The sequence below is a fragment of the Bos indicus genome, chromosome 2 (assembly GCF_029378745.1).
Source record: "Bos indicus isolate NIAB-ARS_2022 breed Sahiwal x Tharparkar chromosome 2, NIAB-ARS_B.indTharparkar_mat_pri_1.0, whole genome shotgun sequence".
NCBI lineage: Eukaryota > Metazoa > Chordata > Mammalia > Artiodactyla > Bovidae > Bos > Bos indicus.
In genome coordinates, this window is record NC_091761.1 from 39,731,956 (window position 1) to 39,759,955 (window position 28,000).

Sequence of the window (28,000 nt, forward strand, 5' to 3'; positions counted from 1 at the left end):
CTGACACAAAATCCTGTAGACAAATATTTACAGTGGCTTTATTTATAATTTCCAAAAATTAGTAAAAACATCCTTCAACTGGTGAACGACTAAACAAACTCTAGTGCATCTATGAATTGGAACTGGCAATAAAAAGAACACTTCTAATAGCTGCAACAACATGAATGGATCTTGAAAGCATTATGCTAAGTCACAGGCTGCCAAATTATGGTTTTCCACCCAAATGTGGCTACTACCTATTTTAATAAAGCTTTATTGGAACATGGCCACCCACAATCTTTCACGTGCAGTGCACGACTGCGATAGAATGGAATTTTTTGCAACAGAGACGGTAAGGCCTGCAAACCTAAAACATGGACTACCTGGCCCTTTACAGAAAAGTTTGCCAACCCCTGTGCCAAGTGAAAGAAGTGAGACTCAGAGGTTTATATAGGGCACGATCCATTTACATGACATTCTGTAAAAGCAGAAGTATGGGGTCAGAAAACAGACCTGTGATTGTCAGGGTTTGGAAATGGTGGGGGGGGGTTGGGGGGATTGACAACAGAGTATGCTTTTGAGGATGATAGAAATGTTCTATATCTTCACAGTAGTGGTAGTTATATGACCATTTGCTCCTGTCAAAATTCACAGAACTGTGTATTATAAAGGGTGAATTTTACTGCATGTAAATTATGCCCTAAATGATAGCTCAATGAACTTAAAAAATAAGTAACCATGTACACAGCAATTATGTGCCAGGCATTATTATAAAGGTTTTACTTTTTACTCATTTAACCCTCTCAATAACTCTTTGACTTAGGTACTACTAGGATCTCCATTGTACAGCAAAAGGACCCGAGACACAGTAGTTAAGTCCCTGGCCTGTGATTATACAGCTGGTACGTGGTAGAGCTAGGAACTGAACTTACACAGCCTGGCGACAGAGACTAAGTTTTTACACTGCTGCAACATAGTGTGTGTGTGTGCGTGTGTGTGTGTGTGTGTGTGTGCACATGCGTTAGTCACTCAGTCATGTTCGACTCTTTGTGATCCCATGGACTGTAGCCACCAGGCTCCTCTGTCCATGGAATTCTCCAGGCAAGAATACTGGTGATTCTGCATATAATTTGAGAAAAAAATAAAGAAACAGACTAAATAGTTTTAATAGGATGAGATATTACCAGTTGCCAAAAAAAGAAAGCTTGGGGGCTTTTTTTTTTTTCAGTATGGTTCTGTTGTGGAGGTTCTGCTGCGTAGTCCTTCCAAAAATACTTAAAAAAAATATACGGCACTATTGAGGGTAATTTATTTAATTTCTGACACTACATTTAAAATAACATTTTATTTTTGTTTATTTTTCTTCATAAAAGCTGGAAAGTGTTGCAACTGAGAAGCTAAGCACCAAGTTTATTTTAGAGGCAGTAAACACAGCCTAAGGCCCTCCTTATAATTATGACAAGAGAAAGACTCATTTGGGCTTCATATGGCTTTGAGTCACAAAAACACATCTGCACTCTACCTTCCCTAGAAATATGTTGATTAAGGAGAAATAAGAGAAAATCAGCAGGAATAAAACAGTAGCGGTAAGTAACAACACGTTTTAAGAAAAGAGGCCTTTGGACTCCAAATTTTCCCAGACCTGCTAATAAAACTGCCTTGTTTAATCAAGACAGCTTGATTAAAAAGAAATCTGGGAAACAGACTCCATTAGAAGACTGATCCTGAGATTCTGGGAGAAGCCTTGTTAAAGCAATAAGCCCTAAGTCACCTGAGCAGACACCTTACTCACCACCATACTCCCTCATGCACTCAGAGTATAGTGGATGCCTTCAAGGAGTCTAGAGATTAGAGGACAAAAGAAAGAGAAAATTACACTACCGCTTAGTAGATTAAAGAGAGAGAAAACGCTATAAGAGCCATAGGAGGTATCGCCCCTGATACAGGCCTGAGAAGGCTTCATAGCTAAATCAGGTCAAGAAAGCTTCACAGGCATTAGCTATATGACAATACCAGATATGGAAGTAGACACAGCATGTGATAAAACCATAAGTCACTGTAGTGAATTGGTCAGCACACTACTTTCTTAAAAGCATGAGTTACAATCCAATATTTAAAAATTGTTCTCCATATCTATGAGCCTGTTTGTTTTGCTACATTTGTTCATGTTTTTTAGATTTCACATATAATTGAAAATATATATTATTTGTCCTTATCTAATTTCACTTAGGATAATACCCTCCAAGTCTTTAGGGCTTCCCTGGTAGCTCAGACAGTAAAGAATATGCCTGCATCGTGGGAGACCAGGGTTCAATCCCTGGGTCAGAAGATCCCCTGGAGAAGGGAACGGCTATCCACTCCAGTATTCTGGCCTAGAGAATTCCACAGACAGAGGAGCCTGGCGGGCTACAGTTCATGGAGTCACAAAGAGTTGGACACGACTGAGCGACTTCCACTTTCTTTCTCCAGGTCTACCCATGTTGTCACAAGTGGGAAGATTTCATTCTTTTTTTTTATGGCTAATATTTCACTGTGTGTGTGTATGTATATATATATATATACACCAGATCCTCTTTATTCATCTGTCAGTAGACCAGGTTGCTTCCATATCTTGGTTATTTTAAATAATGCATCAGTGAACACTGGAGTGCATATATCATTTTGAATTAGTGTTTTTGTTTCCTTCAGATAAATACCCAGGTCACCATAGTTCAGGTGGGAGTATAGTAGAAATAGGTGACGAGGATTAGGAGGTAAAAACTACGAGTTATAAAATAAATAAGTCACAGAGATGTAATGTACAACACAGGGAATATGGGCATACTATATATGATATACAATACTGTAACAATTTTGGCACATAACCTGTATGTTGGCATATATTGGTTATTTGGCACATAATCTACAATAAATCACTATGTTGTATACCTGAATCTAGTATAATATTGTTTCAGCTATACTTCAACTTAAAAATGATATAAATAACAAAATTTGTTATATTTCACGTAAACATTAAGATTTATATCTGAGATCAACCTGCTGAAACTGAACAGTGGCTGCTGTCCTTAGGCAGGGCTCATGCACCCTTGTTAGCCCAGGATTCCCACTCACTGGCTTGACACTTGGATCCTACCAGTCTGATCCCTTTAGGCATATAGGCTTGCCAAGCCTGGCCTAAAGACAGGACAAGCCCAGCACCACTTCAGGATCTATTACCTAATTCAGCTCCTGATGTCTGAAGAAACGAGAGCCCAAGACACAAAGCAAACTGTCTTGTGCCTAGCCTAAGTCCAAGTGCAGCTCCCAAACAGAAAAAAAAAATCTTATCTTGGTACAATTAGGAGAATATCTAGTATTTAATATTACTTTGATGTTGTTATCTCTGATTATATTTAATTATAATGGGCTGTGGGGAAGTAGGTAGTTTGTTTTTTTTTTAACTCGTAAGCAAAGATTCCTCTCCATGTTAAAAAGACAAAATTCCTCCAGCATTCTGATAGCAAACATATAGCTTTTGTCAAGAGACGGGCACATAAAACACTTATATAGAATTGAAAGCCAAGTTCATAATCTTTGAGAGTTTACATCTCAGAGAACAGAATGGGATTCAGAATGAGATCGATTTTACTATATCTGTACACAATTAGACTTTCAAATTAAAAAAAAATATATCCTAGACATTTGCAACTTCAGGTGAGACAGAAAACAAGATCTAATAATTAGTGTCTATTTCTGAAAGAAGTGCATATTTAAAGACCATAGGCAATTAACAGCCAGGTTGTCCTGTAATCATGTAGAGTAATAATTGGAGAATAAAGTAGGGTTTCATGCAAATCACTTCTTACGGCAACTCTCACTCTCACTCTCATATTTTGTGGTTCAGTTCTATCTTGATAATGGAACTGTTAGATTTAAGTGGAATTGCTTCATGTTTTATTGTCACTGAAAAATACTATATTTTTATATTCCTGAAAAGGAAATGCAATAAGCATTTCCTTAGAGTGACTCTCAAGATATCTTAATGACCTTTCACCTCCTGAATCACTTTGTGATTCTAAACAATGATGTTGCTCACATTTCTCAATGTAAACAAACTGGGTGAGGGATTCATGATTACTCCATAGGAAGAGTGGCTAATGGCTGGCCCCTCATCTCCACTGGGGACCACAAGAGAAAATAAGACAAGTCCATCTTTCAGGGGGTGGGGGAGCTGAGAAAAGAGCTCTGGCTCACCTTGAAGGTGCTATCTCGCCCTTAAGTGGCCGTGATTCCTTTGAGAAATCACAGAGAAGTTATTTTAATACCAATCACAACCAGCCAAATCATTAAATTACAACACTTTTTTATAGCTGAAAAGCAAGGAAAATACCCTTTGGCTCTGTCTGAATCTACTTCAAATAAAATCACATCACTACATGATCTGAGGTCTGAGGGATATGTTTTACCAGTTAGGTACTTTAAAGACACAGAATATGTGTTCAGAGGTGTCCAAACTTGATATTGGGTTTCCCACGTGGCGCTAGTGATAAAGAACCTGCCTGTCAGTGCAGGAGACTTAAGAGACATGGGTTTGATCCCTGAGTGGGGAAGATCCCCTGGAGGAAGGCATGACAACCCATTCCAGTATTCTTGCCTGAAGAATCTAATGGACAGAGAAGCCTGGCGGGCTATGGTCAACAGGGTACCAAAGAGTCAGACACAACTGAAGTGACTTAGCACGCGCGCACGCGCACACACACACACATGCAAACTTGATATTGCTCTTCAGTTGCAATAGTGTACTGACGATAAAAGGATCTGGAGAGGGAGCCTGAGAGCAGGAAGGGAAGAACAGCTGCTGCAAGCCCACATACTAGTAAGCCAGGTCCCTTTGGTCTCACCATGACACAGCAGGGCGCATCCTCTGACCAATGACGAAACTGAGTTTTGTTATTCCTTGGGCAAGTAACTGACAGAATCAGAATCCAATCCCAGGTTGGACTCCTAATCATTTGTCTTCATCTCTGCTAAGTTATCTTTCCCTACATGTGTGAGGTACCAAGGGCCCTAGATCACCAGTCTCACTGGCACCAGCAACGCAGGGAGCTGAGGATGGCAGCCGGAGGAAACAGAAGTTCGAGGGAAGTTGCTTTACCCAGGGCCAGCCACACTGGGCAGTGACACCCAAGGATCCACCTAACAGCATTTTTCCTTAAGTGTTTCCCTGACACATACATTTGGAAATGGACACAGAATCAAAACGGACTCACTGTCCCCCATCCCTCTCAGGTGAATCAAACGCTGACCCAATGAGCCAAAGGACCGCCTCCAAGCTTCACAATCCAGATGGCCCTTGGCTGCATTTTAATTATATGTTCAAAATACTTTGGAGTATAATTTACAATGCACGCTTTCCATTTCTCTGTGAATTATTTCATCAGATATACACATATTTATAACTTTTCTAGTTTATACTCACAAGCATATAATTGGATCTCAGAACTCCTTTGTTGAAAAAAATCACACATTTTGAAATAAAGCAAGTAAAATTATTTTGCCTAACACTGCCTAATATCTTAAAGCATCTATGTTCTTAATTTGCAAACTCTACCAAAAGGAGGCCTACCTAGCATTAACACAATTTAACTGTTAAACTGGAAAATGGGAAGAGGGGAGCTAGTGGACTTTTCCCAAAGCATTTAAAGAAAGTTTCCTCAGTCCCACAATATTCCTAAAAAGTTTCTTAAAGAGGCCTTAAAATGGATAAATAGTTGAAAGTGAAATGCAAAGTCAAATCAAAATGAATGTCAGCGTCGCTCAGTGAGCAACAGCCTAGAAGCTCACCAGCTGTCAACGCTAATCATAGCTCAGTCGTTGACTCACTGTGTGACCTACCACAGTACAGTTCACCTCTCGGATTTTGTATGCCAGCAATAAAATAGCATCGCAAACTCCTCGAAGGCCTGATGTGAGTTGTAACTCAAAGATATCGCCATGGCCCCACTTTGGGAGCTGAGTGTTAAATAAAAACCAAAATTAAAAGGAAGATGATAGGATGCACTTCAGAGAACATTTCCAGCTCTGTCTGCATAATTTCAGTGCTTTAATGAAACATGTCTCTGAGAAACGGTTAACCATATAGAGTGAAGAATAGTTTCAACTGGCCTCCTGGAAAATGTAGTGTACTGAGAATCCTCATCAAACTTCAGATACATCAGACACAGCTCCAATATATTTGGTTGTGTTTTTAAGAGAAAAAGAGTCCTTCCAGGAATCTATGTACAGGATTCTAAACAAGAGAAGAAAACAGATGATACAGTCTTTGACATAAACTCTAAGAATAAAACTCTCACAAAAAGAAAAAGAAAAAAGAAAATCACACAACTCATTTGTCAAACTAGATTAGAAATTAAAGTCAGGACACAGATTTAATGACTGGATGCTTATCAAAACTTTTCTCTTCTTCCTGAGAACACGACTGGACTACACTTCCCACCTTCCTTACAGTTGGCCAGAAACGATCTAGTGAGTCAAAAAGCTATACAACATGGCAAAACCACTAGAATAAAGGGATACAGGTCCCTGAATAACTGCAGGAAACAACTGTCCACCTATCCACTTTGAAGTGTAATGTGAACAAGAAAGAAACTTTCACTGTGATAAGCCATTGAGCTTTGGGAGATGCTTAATATACCAGTTAGCTTAACACACAGATATAAGATACGTTTAGCACTGCAACTCAATATTTACAATGCCCATACATTGTTTGTTCAGAATCATCTGCTGACAGGTTAGGATCCACCATTTATAGAAAAATAACCCATAGAGATGTTGCTGTTGTTTAGTTGCTAAGTTGTGTCTGATTCTTTGCGACCCCATGCGCTGCAGCATGCCAGGCTTCCCTGTACTTCAGCATCTCCTGGAGTTTGCTCAAATTCATGTCCACTGAGTGCATAGAGATAAATCTCTAAAAGAATTAGATAATCAAATGAAAGCCCAAGCAAACCGTGAAAAGTGAAAGTGAAAGTTAGTCCCTCACTTGTGTCCAATTCTTTGCAACCCCATGGACTGCAGCCCGCCAGGTTCCTCTGTCCACGGAACTCTCCAAGCAAGAATACTGGAGTGGGTTGCCATTTCCTTCTCCAGGAGATCTTCCCAACCCAGGGATTGAACCCAGGTCTCCCACATTGCAGGCATACTCTTCACCGTCTGAGCCACCAGGGGAGCCACCAGGGGAGCCACCAGGGAAGCCACCAGCGAACCCACCAGCAAACCCACCAGCAAACCAAGGTGCATGGTTGACATAATGCTGATGCTGATGGCTCTCTAAGCAGGTAGGTGAACCTTGAAGCCTATTCTTCAACTACTAGTCCTTTCTCCTCTTAAATATACAGTCTTCATATGGTGTCTAACACTACCTTCTCCGTTCATAGAGAATTTCTCAGGCAAGAACACTGGATCCAGTTGCCATTTCCTACTCCAGGGGATCTTCCTGACCCCAGGGATCGAACTTGCGTCCCTTGTGTCTCCTGCACTGGCAGGGGGATTCTTTACCACTGCACCACCTGGGAAGTCCATCCAACACTACAGCTCCACCTAAACATTAAAATCAACAAAAATTAAGGCTGTTTAAGGACAGTTGCTGTTACAGCACTCTGTAAGATTTTTTAAAAAAAGAAAGGCTGTTCATGAACCTATAAAGAATGCCTCTGGAGATGGAGGACTATTCACTCAGAACAAACAAGTCTGGTAGCCAAAATTGCCTCTGGTAAGCATAAAGCCAATGAATCATGTGATAATTGCAGCTGTATCAGTGCTCAGGAAGATTTAGACTGATTTCAAATCCACATACTTTTTAGCTTAGGAGACAGAAGTATGTTTACAACTGAGGTTAAATTCTTAAAGATATTAAGCACATGCAAAAAATAGTTATATTCAACCAAAGATACTATTGAAAAGTGACACTTAAGTAGAATCTTTGCAACTGACATTTTCTCAATTGACATCATGTCTTAGATGGTATGCTTATGATTTGAAGTATAATTTTTAAAAATTAGAGCACTTTCAGTTTTATAGAAAAATTGAGGGGACATTCCAGAGATTTCCTACATACGTCCTGCCCTCACATAGGCAGAGCTATGATCAATATCAATCACCAGAATGGCACAATTTTTACCAAAGATAAACCTGCACTGATACAGCATAATCACCCAAAGTTAACAGTTTACTTAAGGGTTCACTCTTGGAGTTAAACATTCTATGGTTTTGGATAATATATTATGACATGTATTCATCATTGCTCTAAAAATCCTCTGTGATCAGCCTATTCACCTCCCTGCATACATCCATGGCAATCACTGATCTTTTTACTATCTCCACAGTTTCCCCTTTTCTGGAATGTCATATAGTTGGAGTCATACAGTATGCAGCCCTTTCAGATTGGCTTCTTTCACTGAATAATATGCATTAAGGTCCCTCCATGTCTCTTCATGGCTTAATAGCTCATTTCTTTTTTAGTGCTGAATAATGGAGAGTTGGACTGTGAAGAAGGCTGAGCGCCGAGGAATTCATGCTTTTGAATTGTGGTGTTGCAGAAGACTCTTGAGAGTCCCTTGGACTGCAAGGAGATCCAACCAGTCCATTCTGAAGGAGATCAGCCCTGGGATTTCTTTGGAAGGTATAATGATAAAGCTGAAACTCCAATACTTTGGCCACCTCATGCGAAGAGTTGACTCATTGGAAGAGACTCTGATGCTGGGAGGGATTGGGGGCAGGAGGAGAAGGGGACGACAGAGGATGAGTTGGCTGGATGGCATCACTGACTCGATGGACGTGAGTCTGAGTGAATTCCGGGAGTTGGTATTGGACAGGGAGGCCTGGCGTGCTGCGATTCATGGGGTCGCAAAGAGTCAGACAGGATTGAGCGACTGAACTGAACTGAACTGAATGTTTCACTGTCTGGATGGACCACGGCTCATTTATTCATTCACCTACTGTTGGCCATTTTAACTGTGTCTAAGTTTTGGCAATTAAGAATCTGTGCACATGTTTTTCTGTGGACATAAGCTTTCAGCTTCTTTAGGTAAATATCATGAGTGTGACTGCTGGATCATATGGTGAGAATATGTTTACTTTTGTAAGAATTCATCGAACTGTGGTGTTACAAAGTGGCTGTGTCATTTTGCATTCCTACCAACAATAAATGAGAATTCTTTTTGCTCCACATCCTTACTAGTATTTGGTGTGCTTATGATTTTGACTGTGCTTATAATTTTGATTTCTTCTTGATTGATATTCATCTTAACTTCAACTTTCTCTAACCTCTACCAGTTTCTCTGGCCAGCAGTGAATATAAGCAGCATTATGCCAATCAAAAACTCAGCTATTTAAATAAACCTGGTGTTGTATCTTTCTTATTATTTCTAACAAGGCTAGGTCTGTCTATTTCAAAGCTTTTATGTCCTATATGGGAGAAAAGAAAGAAGTATAATGAACACTAAAGACCTGCTAACATGTTAGGTCCTGTGAAGACTGGCTTGTATATTTTTGAGTTGGTTAGTGCTTGGCATGGGAGTAAAGAGACATTATCCTTATCTTATAAAGAAACTAGAGTTCTGGAAACTTTCATATCCTGTACATAATAACACACTCATCAAAACTCAACCATACTTGTATAAAGACACATTCAGCGAATTAAGTATCTTTTCATTTGGGGAATCTATTAAGATAAAACCCAAAGTAGATCTTACTTCAGAGAAGGCAATGGCACCCCACTCCAGTACTCTTGCTTGTAAAATCCCATGGACGGAGGAGCCTGGTGGGCTGCAGTCCATGGGGTCGCTAAGGGTCGGACACGACTGAGTGACTTCACTTTCACTTTTCACTTTCATGCATTGGAGAAAGAAATGGCAACCCACTCTAGTGTTCTTGCCTGGAGAATCCCAGGGATGGGAAAGCCTGGTGGGCTGCCGTCCATGGGGTCACACAGAGTCAGACGCAACTGAAGTGACTTAGCATACATACATGCACACACTACATCATTAGCTTTGGGAAAATATAAGTCCAATTGCATTCCCTTCTAGCTAAATTCTGATTTATTCCAAAAAATCTGATTCTCCCCCTACCAAAAAAAACAGAGCTTTAAAAATTTTTCACTATAGAATAACAAATAGTGTTGTATTTTATATTCATCAATTTATCAAAAGTATATTTGTGTAATTTTTTAGGAACACATCACCATATAAATCAAGTCTGCCGTAACTGACATAAGCTTACATACAAAAAAAAAAAAAACAAAAACAAATGATGAGAACGTCACGGAATTTATTACTTATAACAGAAAGAGAGTTTAAGCCAATAATTGGGGTTGTCTACCTTGATATTGGCTCATATTCAGATCAGGAATCAAGGAAGAGAGAAAACAGAAGAGTGTTTGTGTGACTGTTTTCACCCATTCTACAAGCTCAGATCAAGGTCATGCCATTTGCTACTAAACCTCAAAGTCTTAACATGGTGTCCCTGAACCCAAGGGTCTCCAGTGATAAGAGCAACTTTCCTGCTAACTACAACCACACTTCAAATCACCTGGGAACAGCTAAAACTTTTGACAAGTTTACTGTATTCCAGGAACTCTCCCATGCTTTAATGGTCTTCCACAGTCCTATGAGGAAAGTACCACTGTTTTCCCCCATCTTGTAGATGGTGAGGGTTGGGGGGGATGGTGGTGGTTGGCCCAGAGAATTTAAGAAAATTGCCCATCGTCACTCAGTTCTTCAGGAGCAGAGCTGGCAGTCAGACTCAGACAGCCTGCAAAGACATTCCCAAGATTGTGTTCCTGTCCTTTCTGTTGCTGATGAACAGAACATCAATGAGAATCTCTCATTTCCTGGATTCTAATAATATCACTCCTTACACTGAAAAGAAACTCCCTGCCTATGCATAGTGCAAAAAAAAAAGTTCACATCCGGGCTTTGAGAAAGCTGTCTGTGGTTCTCAGGCTTCACCTCAGAGCTGGCTCAGGAAGCCCACACACCTCCAGAACGGGTAATGGAAGGAACACCCGAGCGTGGCCTACGTGAGAGGGCCACCCTCAGACCTAAATAGATCTTTGTTACATCAGCCACACTGCTGGGGCTAAAAAGAAGCCCACACTGTCACACCAGTTTCCAGCCAGGCCCTAGAAGGTATAAAAGAAATGTGGAGTTTAAATTTTTTTTAAGTTTCCAGAAAAAGACCCTCACTCTCTACTGCAAAGACAAAAGTCCAAGACAGCCCTCTGTGAAAACTCTGCATTCCTACCCTAGTTTTGCCCCCATTCTTCCCATTGCCCGAGGGAACCCTCCTGCAGCCCTGACTATAAGGCTCCCCATACTGCTCCTTAAGCTACCTCTTAGTTACCACCTCTTAATGCTCAAAATTCTCCAAGCCAGGCTTCAGCAATATGTGAACCATGAACTTCCTGATGTTCAAGCTGGTTTTAGAAAAGGCAGAGGAACCAGAGATCAAATTGCCAACATCCACTGGATCATAGAAAAAGCAAGAGAGTTCCAGAAAAACATCTATTTCTGCTTTATTGACTATGCCAAAGCCTTTGACTGTGTGGATCACAATAAACTGTGGGAAATTCTGCAAGAGATGGGGATACCAGACCACCTGACCTGCCTCTTGAGAAATCTGTATGCAGGTCAGGAAGCAACAGTTAGAACTGGCCATGGAACAACAGACTGGTTCCAAATAGGAAAAGGAGTATGTCAAGGCTGTATATTGTCACCCTGTTTATTTAACTTATATGCAGAGTACATCATGAGAAACACTGGACTGGAAGAAACACAAGCTGGAATCAAGATTGCCGGGAGAAATATCAATAACCTCAGATATGCAGATGACACCACCCTTATGGCAGAAAGTGAAGAGGAACTCAAAAGCTTCTTGATGAAAGTGAAGTGGAGAGTGAAAAAGTTGGCTTAAAGCTCAACATTCAGAAAACGAAGATCATGGCATCCGGTCCCACCACTTCATGGGAAATAGATGGGGAAACAGTGGAAACAGTGGCTGACTTTATTTTTCTGGGCTCCAAAATCACTGCAGGTGGTGACTGCAGCCATGAAATTAAAAGACGCTTACTCCTTGGAAGGAAAGTTATGACCAACCTAGATAGCATATTCAAAAGCAGAGACATTACTTTGCCAACAAAGGTCCATCTAGTCAAGGCTATGGTTTTTCCAGTGGTCATGTATGGATGTGAGAGTTGGACTGCGAAGAAGGCTGAGTGCCGAAGAATTGATGCTTTTGAACTGTGGTGTTGGAGAAGACTCTTGAGAGTCCCTTGGACTGCAAGGAGATCCAACCAGTCCATTCTGAAGGAGATCAGCCCTGGGATTTCTTTGGAAGGAATGATGCTAAAGCTGAAACTCCAGTACTTTGGCCACCTCATGTGAAGAGTTGACTCACTGGAAAAGACTCTGATGCTAGGAGGGATTGGGGGCAGGAGGAGAAGGGGACGACAGAGGATGAGATGGCTAGATGGCATCACTGACTCGATGGACGTGAGTCTGAGTGAACTCTGGAGTTGGTGATGGACAGGGAGGCCTGGCATGCTGCGATTCATGGGGTCGCAAAGAGTCGGACACGACTGAGCAACTGACCTGATCTGAAGCTCATAACTTAAACTCCATTCTCCCTCCAGCTTGAAATTAGAAAAGGAAGCTGTCCCATGAAGTGACACTTAGCTTTCACTAGACAGCAAGGAAACCCTAGAAGAGCAAACTGTCCTGAGAAGAAGACTGGATGTCTTCCAGGTCCCTTCCAATTAAAGTTTATTATTAAACAGACCTATACTAAACTCCCTCAGTCATGTCCAACTCTTTGCAGCACCATGAACTGAAGCCCCCCAGGCTCCTCTGTCCATGTAATTCTCCAGGTGAGAATACTGGAGTGGGTAGCCATTCCCTTCGCCAGGGGACCTTCCCTCCAGGGACTGAATCTGGGTCTCCTGGATTGCAGGCAGATTCTTTACCTTCTGAGCCACCAGGAAAGTCCCCTATACTAAACAACAAATGATAAATACCTTGCTCTGGAAAATCTGCACACCAGTGCAGGGGTGTTTGCTTGCTACATACTGGTGGGATTTAAGACAGTGCTGGGATGTTTATATCCCAATACTCAGCCTCCTGCTCCTTGGTATATGGCTAGTCTGGGGACAGAGAAACATCAAGAAGTTTTGTGGAAACTTGGTAACCTACATATGGGTGAGGAAATGAGAGGGGAAATGGAATGACTAAGCCTCTCTGCTACTGCTAAGTCGCTTCAGTCGTGTCCGACCCTGTGCGACCCCATAGACGGCAGCCCACCAGGTTCCCCTGTCCCTGGGATCCTCCAGGCAAGAACACTGGAGTGGGTTGCCATTTCCTTCTCCAATGCATGAAAGCGAAAAGTGAAAGTGAAGTTGCTCCGTCGTGTCCACTCTTAGCGACCCCATGGACTGCAGTCCACCAGGCTTCTCCGTCCATGGGATTTTCCAGGCAAGAGTACTGGAGTGGGTTGCTATTTTCTTCTCTAAAACCTAAGACCACTCAAAAAAATCCTACAGACTTCCCTGGTGGTACAGTGAACAGGAATCTGCCTGCCAATGCAGAGGACATGGGTTCAATCGCTGGTCCGGGAAGATACCAAGTGCCAAGGAGCAACTGAGTCCACATGCCACAACCTCTGAAGCCCGTGTACCCTAGAGGCCATGCTCTGAAACAAAAGAAGCCCCTGCTCAGGGCAACTAGAGAAAAGCTCCTGTGCAGCAGCGATTACCCAGTGCAAACAAAAAATAAATAAATCACGGCTCTAACAGCCAATATTTAAAAAAAGAAGAAGAAGAAGAAAATCCTAATGCATCTCTGGAAGCAGCCTGGAGTATAGATGCCATTTGTGGCCACAAACCTCCTTCCCTGCAGGTGGACATAGTCAAAAGAGGCCAACATTCCATTCATCTTCTCTTCCCCCATCAGCTTTCTCACTGGAATTGAAGATTTAGTTTGCCAGCTCCAAAATATAATAACAACAACAACCACAGCTCTCTGCCTAGGCCATGATCTCCACCTTTTCCAAATGTGACCTTATTTATCTCAAAAGAAGAAAAAATTTCTCTTGACTTGAGTCAACAGTGGAGACTATTCACTCCTGAAAAACATAAGTGTTAATAATATGCTTTCATGAAGAAAAGTCACACCACAAAGTAGGGTGGAACAAAAAAATCCTTACTATCACCTATAACCTCCAACCTGCCCCTGAAAATGCCAGTCTTCACAAATATCTGTATTTCCTCACCTACTGCAGCTTTTATTCAAGCAACTGAGTAAAAGGGAAGTGAATCACATTTTAGTGAATTTCACTGTGTTTTCCATTTAATTAATAAAAAAAAAAAAGGTATATGTAATAGTTCTCCTTCTATTCTTTTCCTTGCAAATAGAAGCTAATTTCAAAGAATTTTGTGAGCTGACCTGGCACCAAAACACTTACAAAAGTATCCACCACCAAAGGTGCTGAAACAATTGACCACCTTTTAGAATCAGCCCGTTTGTATTTAGAATACAACCTCTGTCTGTATTTTAGGGAGGAAGTTTTGTACCAGGAATATCAAATAAGCACCAGCTTGGGGCCAGTGGAAGCAGTGCTTCAAGTGCAGGATTGCCAGCAAAATGTGCCTGAACTTAAAAGTCAACCGACTGCTTTCTCAAACATCAGTACCTTGGGCTTTCAACACTAACTTATCATTAAAGGAGGACGGTTTATTGGTTGGCATCATCTCATAAAAACTGGGGGGAAAAAACATAAGAAACACAAGCCAATACTTTTAAGCATTGCTCTCTAGAAAAATAAGAGCACGCCTAGTCACATTTAAGGCCACAGCTTCTATAAAATGTAACCAAATAAGGGGCATCAAGGGACAGCTTTTTCTTGACTATTGAAGTCAGGAAAATTTCCTCCCCTAGAATGGCTCTGATTGGCAGATTCTCTCTGAAAGAGGACAGCTAAGGCCTGTGGTCATTTTATGTCAAAGGCTCAACTGAGCTGGTCCTCCCTCCACACATACCCCTTTCTCTTTTTCTGCCAATCCCTATGGCTAGATCCAAACCTGCTACCAAAAACATGCTCATGGCAGTGGCTTTAAGGGACAGGAATCAACACAGAAGACACATGCACTTGGGCGGGCGTCTCCTGCAACTCATTGACAGAATATGCCTATGGTGATTTTTCTCAAAAGAACTTGTCAGATTAAAATTATAAATGACTCAAAACTGCTGGTATCTGTTTCAACTGGCTATTAGGGTGGTCAGGATGTCTAACTTAGGAAGGAGAAAATGACAAAATATGCAGGAATCAACAGACCCTTGCTTGACTTGATGTTCTTGACTAAAATTAACTCCTAACTTGATGGACTGGAGGCAGTATCAACTGCTTATTCTATTGAGAAATAAAAGAGAAATCAAACAACAACAAAACATATTTCCGAAACAGTATTCCCTGGGTACAAAGTTAAGTTATAAATTCTGAAATAGAACATGCTTACTATGGTTAACAGACAGGAACCATGTACAAATTTAGCAACAACTCATCATATTAGATATCGGGACCTTTGGCACTGGCATTTTCCTGTATCGTTTCAGAGTGTACTGGTAAAGATGGCAGACGAAATCTAATCTGTTAAAGTCCATGCCCCAAACAGAACTGCACTTCTAAAATAGCCTCAGCAGAAACAACATCATCTTTTCACACTTATTTTTAAGGAACCAAGGAAACATTTTAAAAGAAATAGTATATCAAGTGTGTTCAGGAGTGAGAATGAGCTTCAATAGAAAGTCAGTAATACCTGCAACATGTATACTTAGGGAAACCTTAAGAGCAATACACTCACAGGGAACTCTGTGCAGTGCTATGTGCCAGCCTGGATGGGAGCAGGCTTCAAGGGAGAATGGACACATGTATATGTATGGCTGAGTCCTTTCCCTGTTCACCTGAAACTATCACAACATTGTTAATCAGCTATGCCCCAATATAAAATAAAAAGTTCAAAGGAAAAAACAAAAAACAAGAGTAATGTGCTCACAGTTAAGAATGGAAAGAAACACCACAACCTATATCCAATACTGTCCATCTTTTGGATCCAGCACTAAAACTTAGCTTCCTTTTTTTGTTGTTTTAAATATACAAGCCAGCAAGTTGATTCTTCCTAATATGTGTTTTTTACATGGCAGTTCCCATTCAGGACATGAGACTCCAAGCAGTGTGACTGGCTCTACTACCCTGGAGCACACAGGAACAGAAACAAGAACTAGACAACCCAGGCAGGGCTGAAAGGTTCTCACAAAAATGTAGGATATGAGTAGTTCATAGCCCAACTGCAAATAGTTTCCCAAATTGCTTCACCTTCGTCTTTGAATCTGGGATGAACCAACCAGCTGGTATCACAAAAAGTCCTAATGACGTTGGGAAGAGGGGACAGGAGATTAATACTAATTACTGAGTTAGTATTTCAATCCTGAAAAGAACAAAACCAAAAGTTATTTCCTGGCATCAACTTGAACTATGGGAAAGCATAGTTGTAGTGCAAAGGGGAAAAAAAAGAAAAGAAACCAACACTCTGAATTATTTGGAAACTTCATGCCAATTCTATTTTCATAGCTTTCTCCCACTAAAAATTTTACCCAGTATAAATAATAATGCTACGTAAGTAACTAAACCTTTCAGAAATAAACCCAAAATTTTGAGTTGGGTCTTTTGTGTAGGCTCTTTCTTTTCCCATTTCCTTTCTCAGCTGTCTGCCTGCTAATAAGACAAACTCTTGGCAGGAACATAGAAGGTATCCAGACATTTGGATGAATTAGACAAAGAAAGTCTAAGTGAATAAACCATGGCACTCGGAAATAAAGCAGTCTTTTAAAACCAAAGAGCCAAAACAGAGGCTAAGTAATATAATGCTTTCTGATAAAGAAATTTACTTTTTAAAAAATGAGATACACATAGTTCTCAATGATCATTAAGGCAATATTCTAAATTAGTGTTTTTCAGATCAAGCTGAGATAGTAATTTCTAAACAATACCATTACACTCATTTCATATACAGTACTTTAACAGACTTAAGTTTCATATTATAATCAATACATGGATAATTACTTACTTGCTTCCTTTTGTAATGAGCAAAATGAGAGAGGCCTAGAACAGTGGCAAGAGCACCTCCTCCAACAAGAATAGTCCCTTTCACCGCCTTTTGAAATGCCATTTCTTAGCCTAAAAGGCAAAAAAAAAGGAAACAAAAAAGTTGAGATTTTTATCACATAATAATCTAATAATAAAAATAAACTGTATAGATAATGAAATTATGTTAAACTAGAAACAAAAACAAACCATAAGGAATTTATTAACATACCAATTTGTACACCACAATTCAAAACCAACACACAAAAAACCCTAGGAAACTGACAACATAAAAGTTACTGTCCAACAGGAATTACAAAAAGGAAAATTCAGAGACAACTGAGGATATTTAAATAGTATAAAGTCAAGAGAGCTGTGAAAAGAAATGTCATTGTGTGTCTGACAAAATTGCAAGCTGTACTTGCGAATTTGTTCAACCACTAATCCCCTCCACAAAAAAGAACTAGTCGAAGTCTTCTGTCATTCAACATCACAATGAACCTGATGCCTGCTCCGCATTCTTTGGCAAGTGTTTAATTCCACCCTGGTACAACTCTCTTCCTGAGTTTTCCCCTTCCCAATAAACTTCTCACTAAAACTGAAAGCCAACACACTTACATTTCTAGCCCTGGAAGAGTCTACACTTTACAGATTAAAAAGTAAAGGAAAACCATGCTTTGACCCTTCTACAAAATGACAGATCCAACAGTGCTGTAATTTCTTTCATTAAGGGAACTTTTAAAAGAATGAAAAAGAAGGTTTCTTCTAGTCAGAGTTTGCATGGCACCACAATTTCAATGGGAAACCCTCTAGATCCAGCACTCCTTCATGCTCGCTGTATATTTCTAAATAAAGTCTTGCATTGAGTTAGCTATCGACTTTCTGTCTGCTCATTTGGATTGATGGAATTTCTTGATTTTTTTTTTGTTTGTTTGTTTCAGGCCTTGTACAGTCTAACATTCTCCAGAAACCAAAAAAAATTAAAATGAAAATTCCACTGAAAAACCTACTCCCTTTTATTATGCTAAACAAACAAAAAAGATAACACTGTGTGATCACTTAAAAACAATTCTAACTTAGAGTTAATATTGAGCAATTTGACCCCTCTAAGTCTTCCACTTACAACAGCGGCTGGCACATCAAAATCTTACAGTGGAGCCAGCACCCTACTGCTGGATGGGTGAAGTTCTGACCTATCTAGACTCACACCTTCTACTCTACAGATCTCATGACTCAAAGTATTTAATGTGAGGCCAGTTTTAACCTAGGATAGTAAAAAACATACACTGCCTCAATGTAAATTATGATACAATTAAAATGTTTGAGTTCATGTTGAATGAATAGAATATTAGCATTAACTATCTTAAATCAAAGAATTTCAGTACAGTTGGTAATGACTGTACAGTAAAATCCATTTTGGAATACTAGAATTATATATGGGAAAAAATTAGCATTTCTTAAAGTATTATTGTTTCTCTAATCTTCATTTTTTTTCCAGACAAACTCCTAAATTCTAAGACTTATCTTTATTTTTAAGATTATCACCAGAAAAATATTTTACATGCATATGTTCTCTGCAGTTGCAGGTCTTTTCTTTTCCACCGCTTCACTGCATCAACTGTCCCCTCTCTCCCAAGTTACGCAAAAGAGTTGCTGTATACTGGCTGAGGCTTCCATTCAACATTCAGTCAACCCTAAGCAAAACCTAACGTCCACGATTTTCTGACAGTGAAAACCACAACTTGACCAATTTGGAAGGCACCTGTTTGTCACAGCTCAGCATCACCATTCCTAGTACGGCTATAAATGTTCAAATGGGTGCCAATGGATCGCACAATGAAACCCTAGCAGCCCAGAGATAGCATACGATCCCCTAATTGGACCAATTGGACTTCCCTAGCACTATGAACAAAGTTAGTGGAGGCGATGGAATTCCAGTTGAGCTATTTCAAATCCTGAAAGATGATGCTGTGAAAGTGCTGCACTCAATATGCCAGCAAATTTGGAAAACTCAGCAGTGGCCACAGGACTGAAAAAGGTCAGTTATCATTTCAATCCCAGAGAAAGGAAATGCCAAAGAATGCCCAAACTACCGCACAATTGCACTCATCTCACACGCTAGTAAAGTAATGTTCAAAATTCTCCAAGCCAGGCTTTAGCAATACATGAAACACATGTAATACATGAAACACATGAAATACATGAAATACATGAAATACATGAAATGTGAACTTCCAGATGTTCAAACTGGTTTTAGAAAAGGCAGAGGGACCAGAGATCAAATTGCCAACACCTGCTGGATCATGGAAAAAGCAAGAGAGTTCCAGAAAAATATCTATTTCTCCTTTATTGACTATGCAAAAGCCTGACTGTGTGGATCACAATAAACTGTGGAAAATTCTGCAGGAGATGGGAATACCAGACCACCTGACCTGCCTCTTGAGAAACTTGTATGCAGGTCAGGAAGCAACAGTTAGAACTGGCCATAGAACAGCAGACTGGTTCCAAATAGGAAAAGGAGTATGTCAAGGCTGTATATTGTCACCCTGCTTATTTGACTTCTATGCATAGTACATCATGAGAAACGCTGGACTGGAGGAAGGACAAGCTGGAATCAAGATTGCCGGGAGACATATCAATAACCTCAGATATGCAGATGACACCACTATTATGGCAGAAAGTGAAGAAGAACTAAAAAGTCTTTTGAAGAAAGTGAAAGAAGAGAGTGAAAAAGTTGGCTTTAAGCTCAACATTCAGAAAACGAAGATCATGGCATCCGGTCCCATCACTTCATGGGAAATAGATGGGGAAACAGTGGAAACAGTGGCTGACTTTATTTTTGGGGGCTCCAAAATCACTGCAGATGGTGACTGCAGCCATGAAATTAAAAGACGCTTACTCCTTGGAAGGAAAATTATGACCAACCTAGAGAGCATGTTCAAAAGCAGAGACATTACTTTATCAACAAAGGTTCATCTAGTCAAGGCTATGGTTTTTCCAGTGGTCATGTATGGATGTGAGAGTTGGACTATAAAGAAGGCTGAGCACCAAAGAATTGATGCTTTTGAACTGTGGTGTTGGAGAAGATTCTTGAGAGTCCCTTGGACTGCAAGAAGATCTAACCAGTCTATCCTAAAGGAGATCAGTCCTGGGTGTTTTTTGGAAGGACTGATGTTGAAGCTGAAACTCCAATACTTTGGCCACCTGATGCGAAGAGTTGACTCACTAGAAAAGACCCTGATGCTGGGAAAGATTGAGGGCAGAAGGAGAAGGGGACAACAGAGGATGAGATGGTTGGATGGCATCACCGACTCAATAGACATGCGTTTGGGTGGAATCCGGGAGGTGATGATGGACAGGGAGGCCTGGCGTGCTGCAGTTCATGGAGTCGCAAAGAGTCAGACACGACTTAGCAACTGACTGAACTCAACTGAACAATTAGAAACAAAGAATAGAGACCTAGTTCTATTTACCTGAAAAACGCCAGTGCCCATCCCATACAGATAACAGCCTGGCAGTTGCTTGGATATGAGTTTGATAGGTGGTTGACTTTAGCTCAGTATCACTGTTTCTGTCTTCTTGATAATGTCATTGATGACCTCACAAAGGACACCACACATCAAAACAGCCAACTAAGGGACGTTATACAACACAGTCATCAAGGGTCTCAGCAGAAGTCATTCAGTCAAGTCTGGGGTTAGCTTTTCCAATTGTGTAGGTCCTCACATTCCCTGCTCACCTTATTATATTGCTTCAGTTTGATTTTCCTGAAACCAAAACTTGCTAAGGAGGATTATCTTCATGGATTTTCTCAGTGAGCCACAAATACTACAGGAAAACTGCTTTGACATTATTTTGCAGAATTAGTGATAATTGGCTATAATAAAAACTTTCTTTTTTCAGTATTTTCATAAAATAACTATGCTGAAGTAACATTATTATTTCTATTGTGATCAAATGTATCCATAAGATAATCTAAGTAGTAGATTTAATTTGTAACAAATTAAGTCACTCTTAGAGATAATTCAAAAATAAAAACATAGAAGCAGTCAATTTTACCTGGCTCTCCTAAGATGATGATAATCATCACTGTCATTATCATCATTATTAATGTTATAATGACAATAGCTGCCATTTACCGACTTATTTGCTAGGTAATAGGTACCATGATTTTCATTCTTTACATAGATCAGCTCATATCACCCTCACAACATCCTACTTTAATAAAGAGGCACTTGCAGTTCAAAGGGAATAGGAGATTTGTACTAGGCTAGTCACAGTAAGTGACAAAACCACAACTTAATTTTTGTTCTTAATCATGAGGTGGTTCTGCCCTGGCTTTGCTCTGAAAAGGTAACTGCTCCCCAAGACTCACACCATATTTTGCTATTATTCCTCCAAGAAGATCCTATTCTCAAGCATTCACCCAAAGTGTACAGAGCCTCAACATTAGGGTTTCTCTAAGGCAATGAAGAAGACTCTGACAAAATACTACTAGTATTAGTACTACTAGTAACCTGCCAGATAAGGTAAAACTGTTTTAATGTTCAAAGAAAGCAATGCAACACCAGATTAAAAACCATAAGCTGTGAACTACTTGTACCAATTTACATTCCATTATAAAAAAAAAGTTTTCACAGTGATTACAAAGAGGAAAAGATTACTGTCTTCTATATAAAAGCTGCAACCAGGAAGCTAGCAAAGACTGGGAACAAAAATGCCAATAACACCTATTGCAACTAAAAGTGTGAGGAAACCAGAGGTAAAAAAGAAAACCAGAGGTAGAAAAATCATCCAAAAATAAAATTATCTTAGTTATCAGAGCATGATGTCCAGGTTTAATAGCCTATGAATAAATCATATATATGTTGACTCAGGACTGGCTCCTGTATTTGCACAGATCAATGCCAGCCCTCTAATTCTTGCAAGGAGAACACTAGGCCAACTAAAAAAAAAAAACCTAACTAAAGTTACTCAACTAAATATATCTGTGAGTTTATCAACTGCCCTCCAGGAACTTATAATGAATTTGAAAGCTTAAATAACAAAATCTGTCTTATTACTGTCTTATAACTAGTTGTGCTACACTAAATGTTATTCATACTCTGATAGACAAAAGACTCTGAATAGCCAAAGCAATCTTGAGAACGAAGAACAAAGCTGAAAGCATCCCAATTTCTGATTTCAAGCTATATTACAAATCTATTATAATTAAAACAATATGGTACCGGCATAAAAAGAAATACATTGGTAAACAGAACAGAATACAGAGCCCAGAAATAAACCCATGCATACCTGGTGAATTAATTCAGAAGAGAAGATACTTGAACAGGCTCTTTAAGAAAAAAGGATTTGGAGGGGAGTGAGTATGGGCAGGTCTGGACTGAGAAAGATCTGGAGGAGAAAGAGGAACCTCATGGTAAAATTCAGGAGGCATGCAAGATGTTATCTGGTTTGCCTGGAGATGATGTTCATTTGGAAATGAGGTTTCCAAGAAAAGCTCACAGCAAGAGATAAGAAGACTCTGTACATGTGAATAAGGTATTTTTCTATGATATTCTGTTGATCATGAGCTGAGATTGCAGATGAGCGAAGCAAGCTGCTGCATTGCATGACTTATGAAGAATGTTCAAGTAGATTGTTGTGTTGAAGCATATGATGAAGACTGAGGGACCAAGTGGAAGGCAGTAATAGTTCCCACATGAGAAGATGAAAGTCTGGTTTAGGACAACATCAAAAAGTACACAGACAATGATACTTTGCACAAATCTGACAACATCAAAAAATACAAATGCAGACAATGATGCTTTGCAGAAATCTGACAAGGGATTGTGGAAGGAAACAGGAAGAGACTGAATGGCATAAGGGGCTTTAGCCTGGGTAACTGGGGACTTTTCCCAACATTACAACATTAAGAATCAGAAAGCGTAGCAAGTTTAAGGGAGAAGAGGAGCTCATTTGGAACCAAAGATATTTAAGATCTTGACAGAACACCTAACAGAGAGAAAACTGCAAACAGATAGGTGGGTCTCAAACTCAAATGAGTCTTCGGAGCTAAAGCTATGGTGTGGGGAATCTTCTGCCAAGAACCGACAGACAGACAAACCCGCTACAAAATAAAATGTACTTACTGCCAGCAAAACAAAAACTGGACTTGCTACTTCTCAAAGTTTGCTGACCCATGCTTTGAGCTAACCCTGCACCTTTTCTGGCACAGAATTCCTGGCTGTCCTTGTAGGACTCCCATTATAGACAGTTGAGTGACTTCAACAGTGAACTCAACCGCTCGGATATTATCTTAGATAGCCTGAGAGCTCACCACTTCTGCCTCCTCCTATTCAAAGGTAAGGCTACTCTGCCAGTGAAATCATGCATTTAAATAACTTGACCACACACTTGAGATTTAAAAACAAGAAATAACCATCCAGTGAAAAAGGTTGAGGTTCCTCTCGGCAACTACTCACAAGAGAATTTATTCCAGAATGAAAGCACAGTTCCTGGCCCCTAAATTCTCAAAACAGAGTCTTCAAACCCCTCTCCCTGTTTTCCAGTCCTAGCTTCTCTCTTAATTTAGCATAAATAAAAATCTCTCCAAAGACAGTCTTCCTCCTCTACGGAGGAAGTCCTGGGTCCCTTCACTTCTACAAAAACTCCTATCTTCCTTCCTAATCTCCAGGCTCTACATTAATTTAAGAAAGGCTGAGGTATCTTAGGGTTTTCACTTTTAGGCTAGCACGGATGCAAAAATACTTCTCTCCATCCCTTTTAAGAGTGATCGGTGTGGGCAGTGGGGAGTGGAGAGGATAGCTCAAAGATCATTTTTTTCAGAAGAGTCATTGCAACCACAAGCACTGTGATCCCTGGAACACGTGTTCTCTTGCAAGATATAAAGGTATTCCATGCACTTCTGATCACTGAACAGAGAACCTCAGGTGAACAAGGCAATTAAAACACAAAAACAAAACTCCCAGCATGTAACCTAGATGTAGCATGTACTACTTCACCCACCCTCTACCTAAGCAGATGCAGGTCCAAAGGCAGCAAGAAGCTCCTGACACTTCAGTTGTGCAGCCACCACCCCACCTTGTAGCTGTGTGTGGAAAGCCTCCCCCTCATCTATTTTGAGCCATGACACTATGTCAAACCCACAGATGGCAAAAGTCAGAAAGCCAGGCCTCAAGGTCTACCTGCACACAAATTCAGTAACTTAAGGGAGAAAGGTGCATGATTCTTACTAAATAAGGCCTCATCAGAGGAACTCCTACACAGCAAGTCTAGAATCATAGCAGTTGACTGCAAGTCCACAGCAAAATGGAAGGAGAGGGAGTGAGCACAAAAGCACCTTCCCACCCAAGCAGTTTTAACTATAAAAGTCAAGATTTGGAGGGTTGCTTTGAACTAGCCATGTTTCAACAAAGCAGATCCTTTACTCTTACAATTGATATGAGAGCAAATGTTGTGCATACTTTCCCATAAGAAAGAACATCATAGTTTAGGTACACCAAGCACAAGCTGATAAAGAACTTACACGCATACCAATCAAAGCACGTCATGTACTAGCACCTCTTTCCCCAAGGTTGACTTTCCAGAAAGGAGAATGATTAACACTCTGCCTACAAACAGATCCTCCCCAGCCAAGCAGAGAGGCACTTCTGTACACATACATCTCACAGAGCAGCCTGTGATCCCTCTAGAAACAGGCAGCCCTCAAGCGTCCTTGAAAGCTGTCAGACATAAATGAACAACACAGTCAACATCAGGGGCCCATCAACCTGTCCTCTGGAAACAAAGATGAGCCCAAGCCTATAAACTGAAAATGAACTGCTCTTTTTACGGTTGCTTTAAACGTTTTTGAAAAGGATTTAGGCCAAGTCTGGATAGAAAACGGACCCAAGGGTTATCCACAAAAGACTATCCCAAAGGAAATAAGTGAATGCATAAAATCCTGAAAAAACAGGGAATACTTAAGTGTCTTCACCTTCTTCTCTAGATTTGCCTTTATTTTGTGCATCAGTTCAGTTCAGTTCAGTTGCTCAGTCATGTCCGACTCTTTGCGATGCCATGAATCGCAGCACGCCAGGCCTCCCTGTCCATCACCAACTCCCAGAGTTTACTCAAACTCATGTCTATCGAGTCAGTGATGCCATCCAGCCATCTCATCCTCTGTCGTCCCCTTCTCCTCCTGCCCCCAATCCCTCCCAGCATCAGGGTCTTTTCCAATGAGTCAACTCTTCACATCAGGTGGCCAAAGTACTGGAGTTTCAGCTTCAACATCAGTCCTTCCAAAGAACACCCAGGACTGATCTCCTTTAGAATGGACTGGTTGGATCTCCTTGCAGTCCAAGGGATTCTCAAGAGTCTTCTCCAATACCACAGTTCAAAAGCATCAATTCTTCTGTGCTCAGCTTTCTTTATAGTCCAACTCTCACATCCATACATGACCACTGGAAAAACCATAGCCTTGACTAGACAGACCTTTGTTGGCAAAGTAATGTCTCTGCTTTTGAATATGCTCTCTAGCTTGGTCATAACTTTGCTTCCAAGTAGTAAGCGTCTTTTAATTTCATGGCTGAAATCACCATCTACAGTGATTTTGGAGCCCCCCAAAATAAAGTCAGCCACTGTTTTCACTGTTTCTCCATCTATTTCCTATGAAGTGATGGGACCAGATGCCATGATCTTAGTTTTCTGAATGTTGAGCTTTAAGCCAACTTTTTTACTCTCCTCTTTCACTTTCATCAAGAAGCTTTTTAGTTCCTCTTCATTTTCTGCCATAATAGTGGTGTCATCTGCATATCTGAGGTTATTGATATGTCTCCTGGCAATCTTGATTCCAGCTTGTCCTTCCTCCAGTCTAGCGTTTCTCATGATGTACTCTGCATAGAAGTTAATTAAGCAGGGTGACAATATACAGCCTCGACGTACTCCTTTTCTCTGTTGTTCCATGGCCAGTTCTAACTGTTGCTTTCTGACCTGCATACAGCCTTCTCAAAAGGCAGGTCAGGTGGTCTGGTATTCCCATCTCTTTCAGAATTTTCCACAGTTTATTGTGATCCACACAGTCAAAGGCTTTGATATAGTCAATAAAGCAGAAATTCATGTTTTTCTGGAACTCTCTTGCTTTTTCCATGATCTAGCGGATGTTGGCAATTTGATCTCTGGTTCCTCTGCCTTTCCTAAAACCAGCTTGAACATCTGGAAGTTCGCGGTTCATGTATTGCTGAAGCCTGGCTTGCAGAATTTGAGCATTACTTTACTAGCGTGTGAGATGAGTGCAGTTGTGCAGTAGTTTGAGCATTTCTTTGGGATTGGAATGATAACTAACCTTTTCCAGTCCTGTGGCCATTGCTGAGTTTTCCAAATTTGCTGGCATATTGAGTGCAGCACTTTCACAGCATCATCTTTTAGGATTTGGAATAGCTCAACTAGAATTCCATCACCTCCACTAGCTTTGTTTGTAGTGATGCTTTCTAAGGCCCACTTGCCTTCACATTCCAGGATGTCTGGCTCTAGGTGAGTGATCACACCATCGTGATTATCTGGGTCGTGAAGATCTTTTTTGTACAGTTCTTCTGTGTATTCTTGCCACCTCTTCTTAATATCTTCTGCTTCTGTTAGGCCCATACCATTTTGTCCTTTATTGAGCCCATCTTTGCATGAAATGTTAGATATATTTTTTCCCATAAGCCAAAAAACAATAATAACAATGAAAAAACTATAGTTGTAAAAAATACACACACTGAATAGGATATCAAAGGACAAGCAAAAAGATTTTTCTGAAATCATTGAGAAAAGCATTCTCCTGGAAAATAAGATAAATGAAAGAACCATGTCAAAGTCAGCAGAAAACTTAGAAATAAAATGAATCCTCAGACTCTGGATGTCCAAAATTTTGGCTATGGTGGATGAGTAAGCTTAGGCAATGTTCACATGCCTAGCACAGCATCCAACCCTAGCTTGGCCCCTGTCTTTCACATCCTCTCTAAAAGTCAGAGTACTTTAGGGCAGGGCAGGTTCCATTTCCAATCAGTTTCCCCAGGAAATCCCTTGCCAGAGGGTCTAACCCAAAAAATGGGAAAAGAAAATGAAGGGAGAACATTTTAAGAAAGACCAAAGAGGATTTCCCGGTGGTCCAGTGGTTAAGATTCTGCGCTTCCACTGCAAGGGGGTGCAGGTACCATCCCTGATCCCTGGTCAGGGAACTAAGCTCCCACATGCTGGGGAGATGGGAGGGATCAGGTAACAAAAGAGAAAATGAAAGAAGACAAACACTATAATATTTATATTGGTCCACAGAGCTGCAAGAAGGTACTTTGGAAATGATTTCTACTAGTCTCTCTGGGGCACCTTTAGGTCAACTGTAACACTTTAGAACAAACACAACACACAGCTACAGATGACTCAGAAAGAGGTTAGCCTAGGACCACCCCTCCGGGTCAACGGAGGGCAGGCGCCTGGAAGCTTGACAGAAGGAATTGGCACAGAAAAGGGGTTGAGCTGGTTTCAGAGGTTCAAATCAGACTTTAAGAAATGTAAGCAAATGGCACCTCTCCCAAAAAGAGAGAGAAAATAAGGTCAACCATTTAAAATGAGCCAGTTAGAAACCTCTGTTTATAAAAATTAAACTCAAAATATTATCACATGAATTCTTTTGGTGTTATTTTTTTTAATTTAAAATGCAATGCCACAACCAATTAAAGCATTTACTTTACAAAGTCCTCTAAAACAAAAACATATCGAAAGGGAAGAGAACCCCAGAGGAACAGGACGATACATGCTCACACTCAAGCTGTCACTTATTATGTAAGACCTGACTTTAAAAAAAATAAATAGGGTTTCCAAGACAGCTTCCATATTG

General features: G+C 40.4%; 1 protein-coding gene across 4 annotated transcripts in view; it reads right to left on the reverse strand.

Annotated features, from left to right (window-relative positions):
* Nucleotides 1–28,000, reverse strand: part of GPD2 (glycerol-3-phosphate dehydrogenase 2) — a 150,540-nt gene that overhangs the window by 97,436 nt on the left and 25,104 nt on the right. For 3 of the 4 annotated variants that reach the window (XM_019972543.2, XM_019972534.2, XM_070767690.1), the window contains exon 2: nucleotides 17,126–17,235. In XM_019972543.2, coding sequence (XP_019828102.2) covers nucleotides 17,126–17,227 — 102 coding nt within the window. In that variant the 5' untranslated portion in view covers nucleotides 17,228–17,235. Of the gene's footprint in view, nucleotides 1–17,125; nucleotides 17,236–20,615; nucleotides 20,941–28,000 lie in introns of those variants that run through there. The other variant, XM_070767711.1, reaches the window with a different exon arrangement.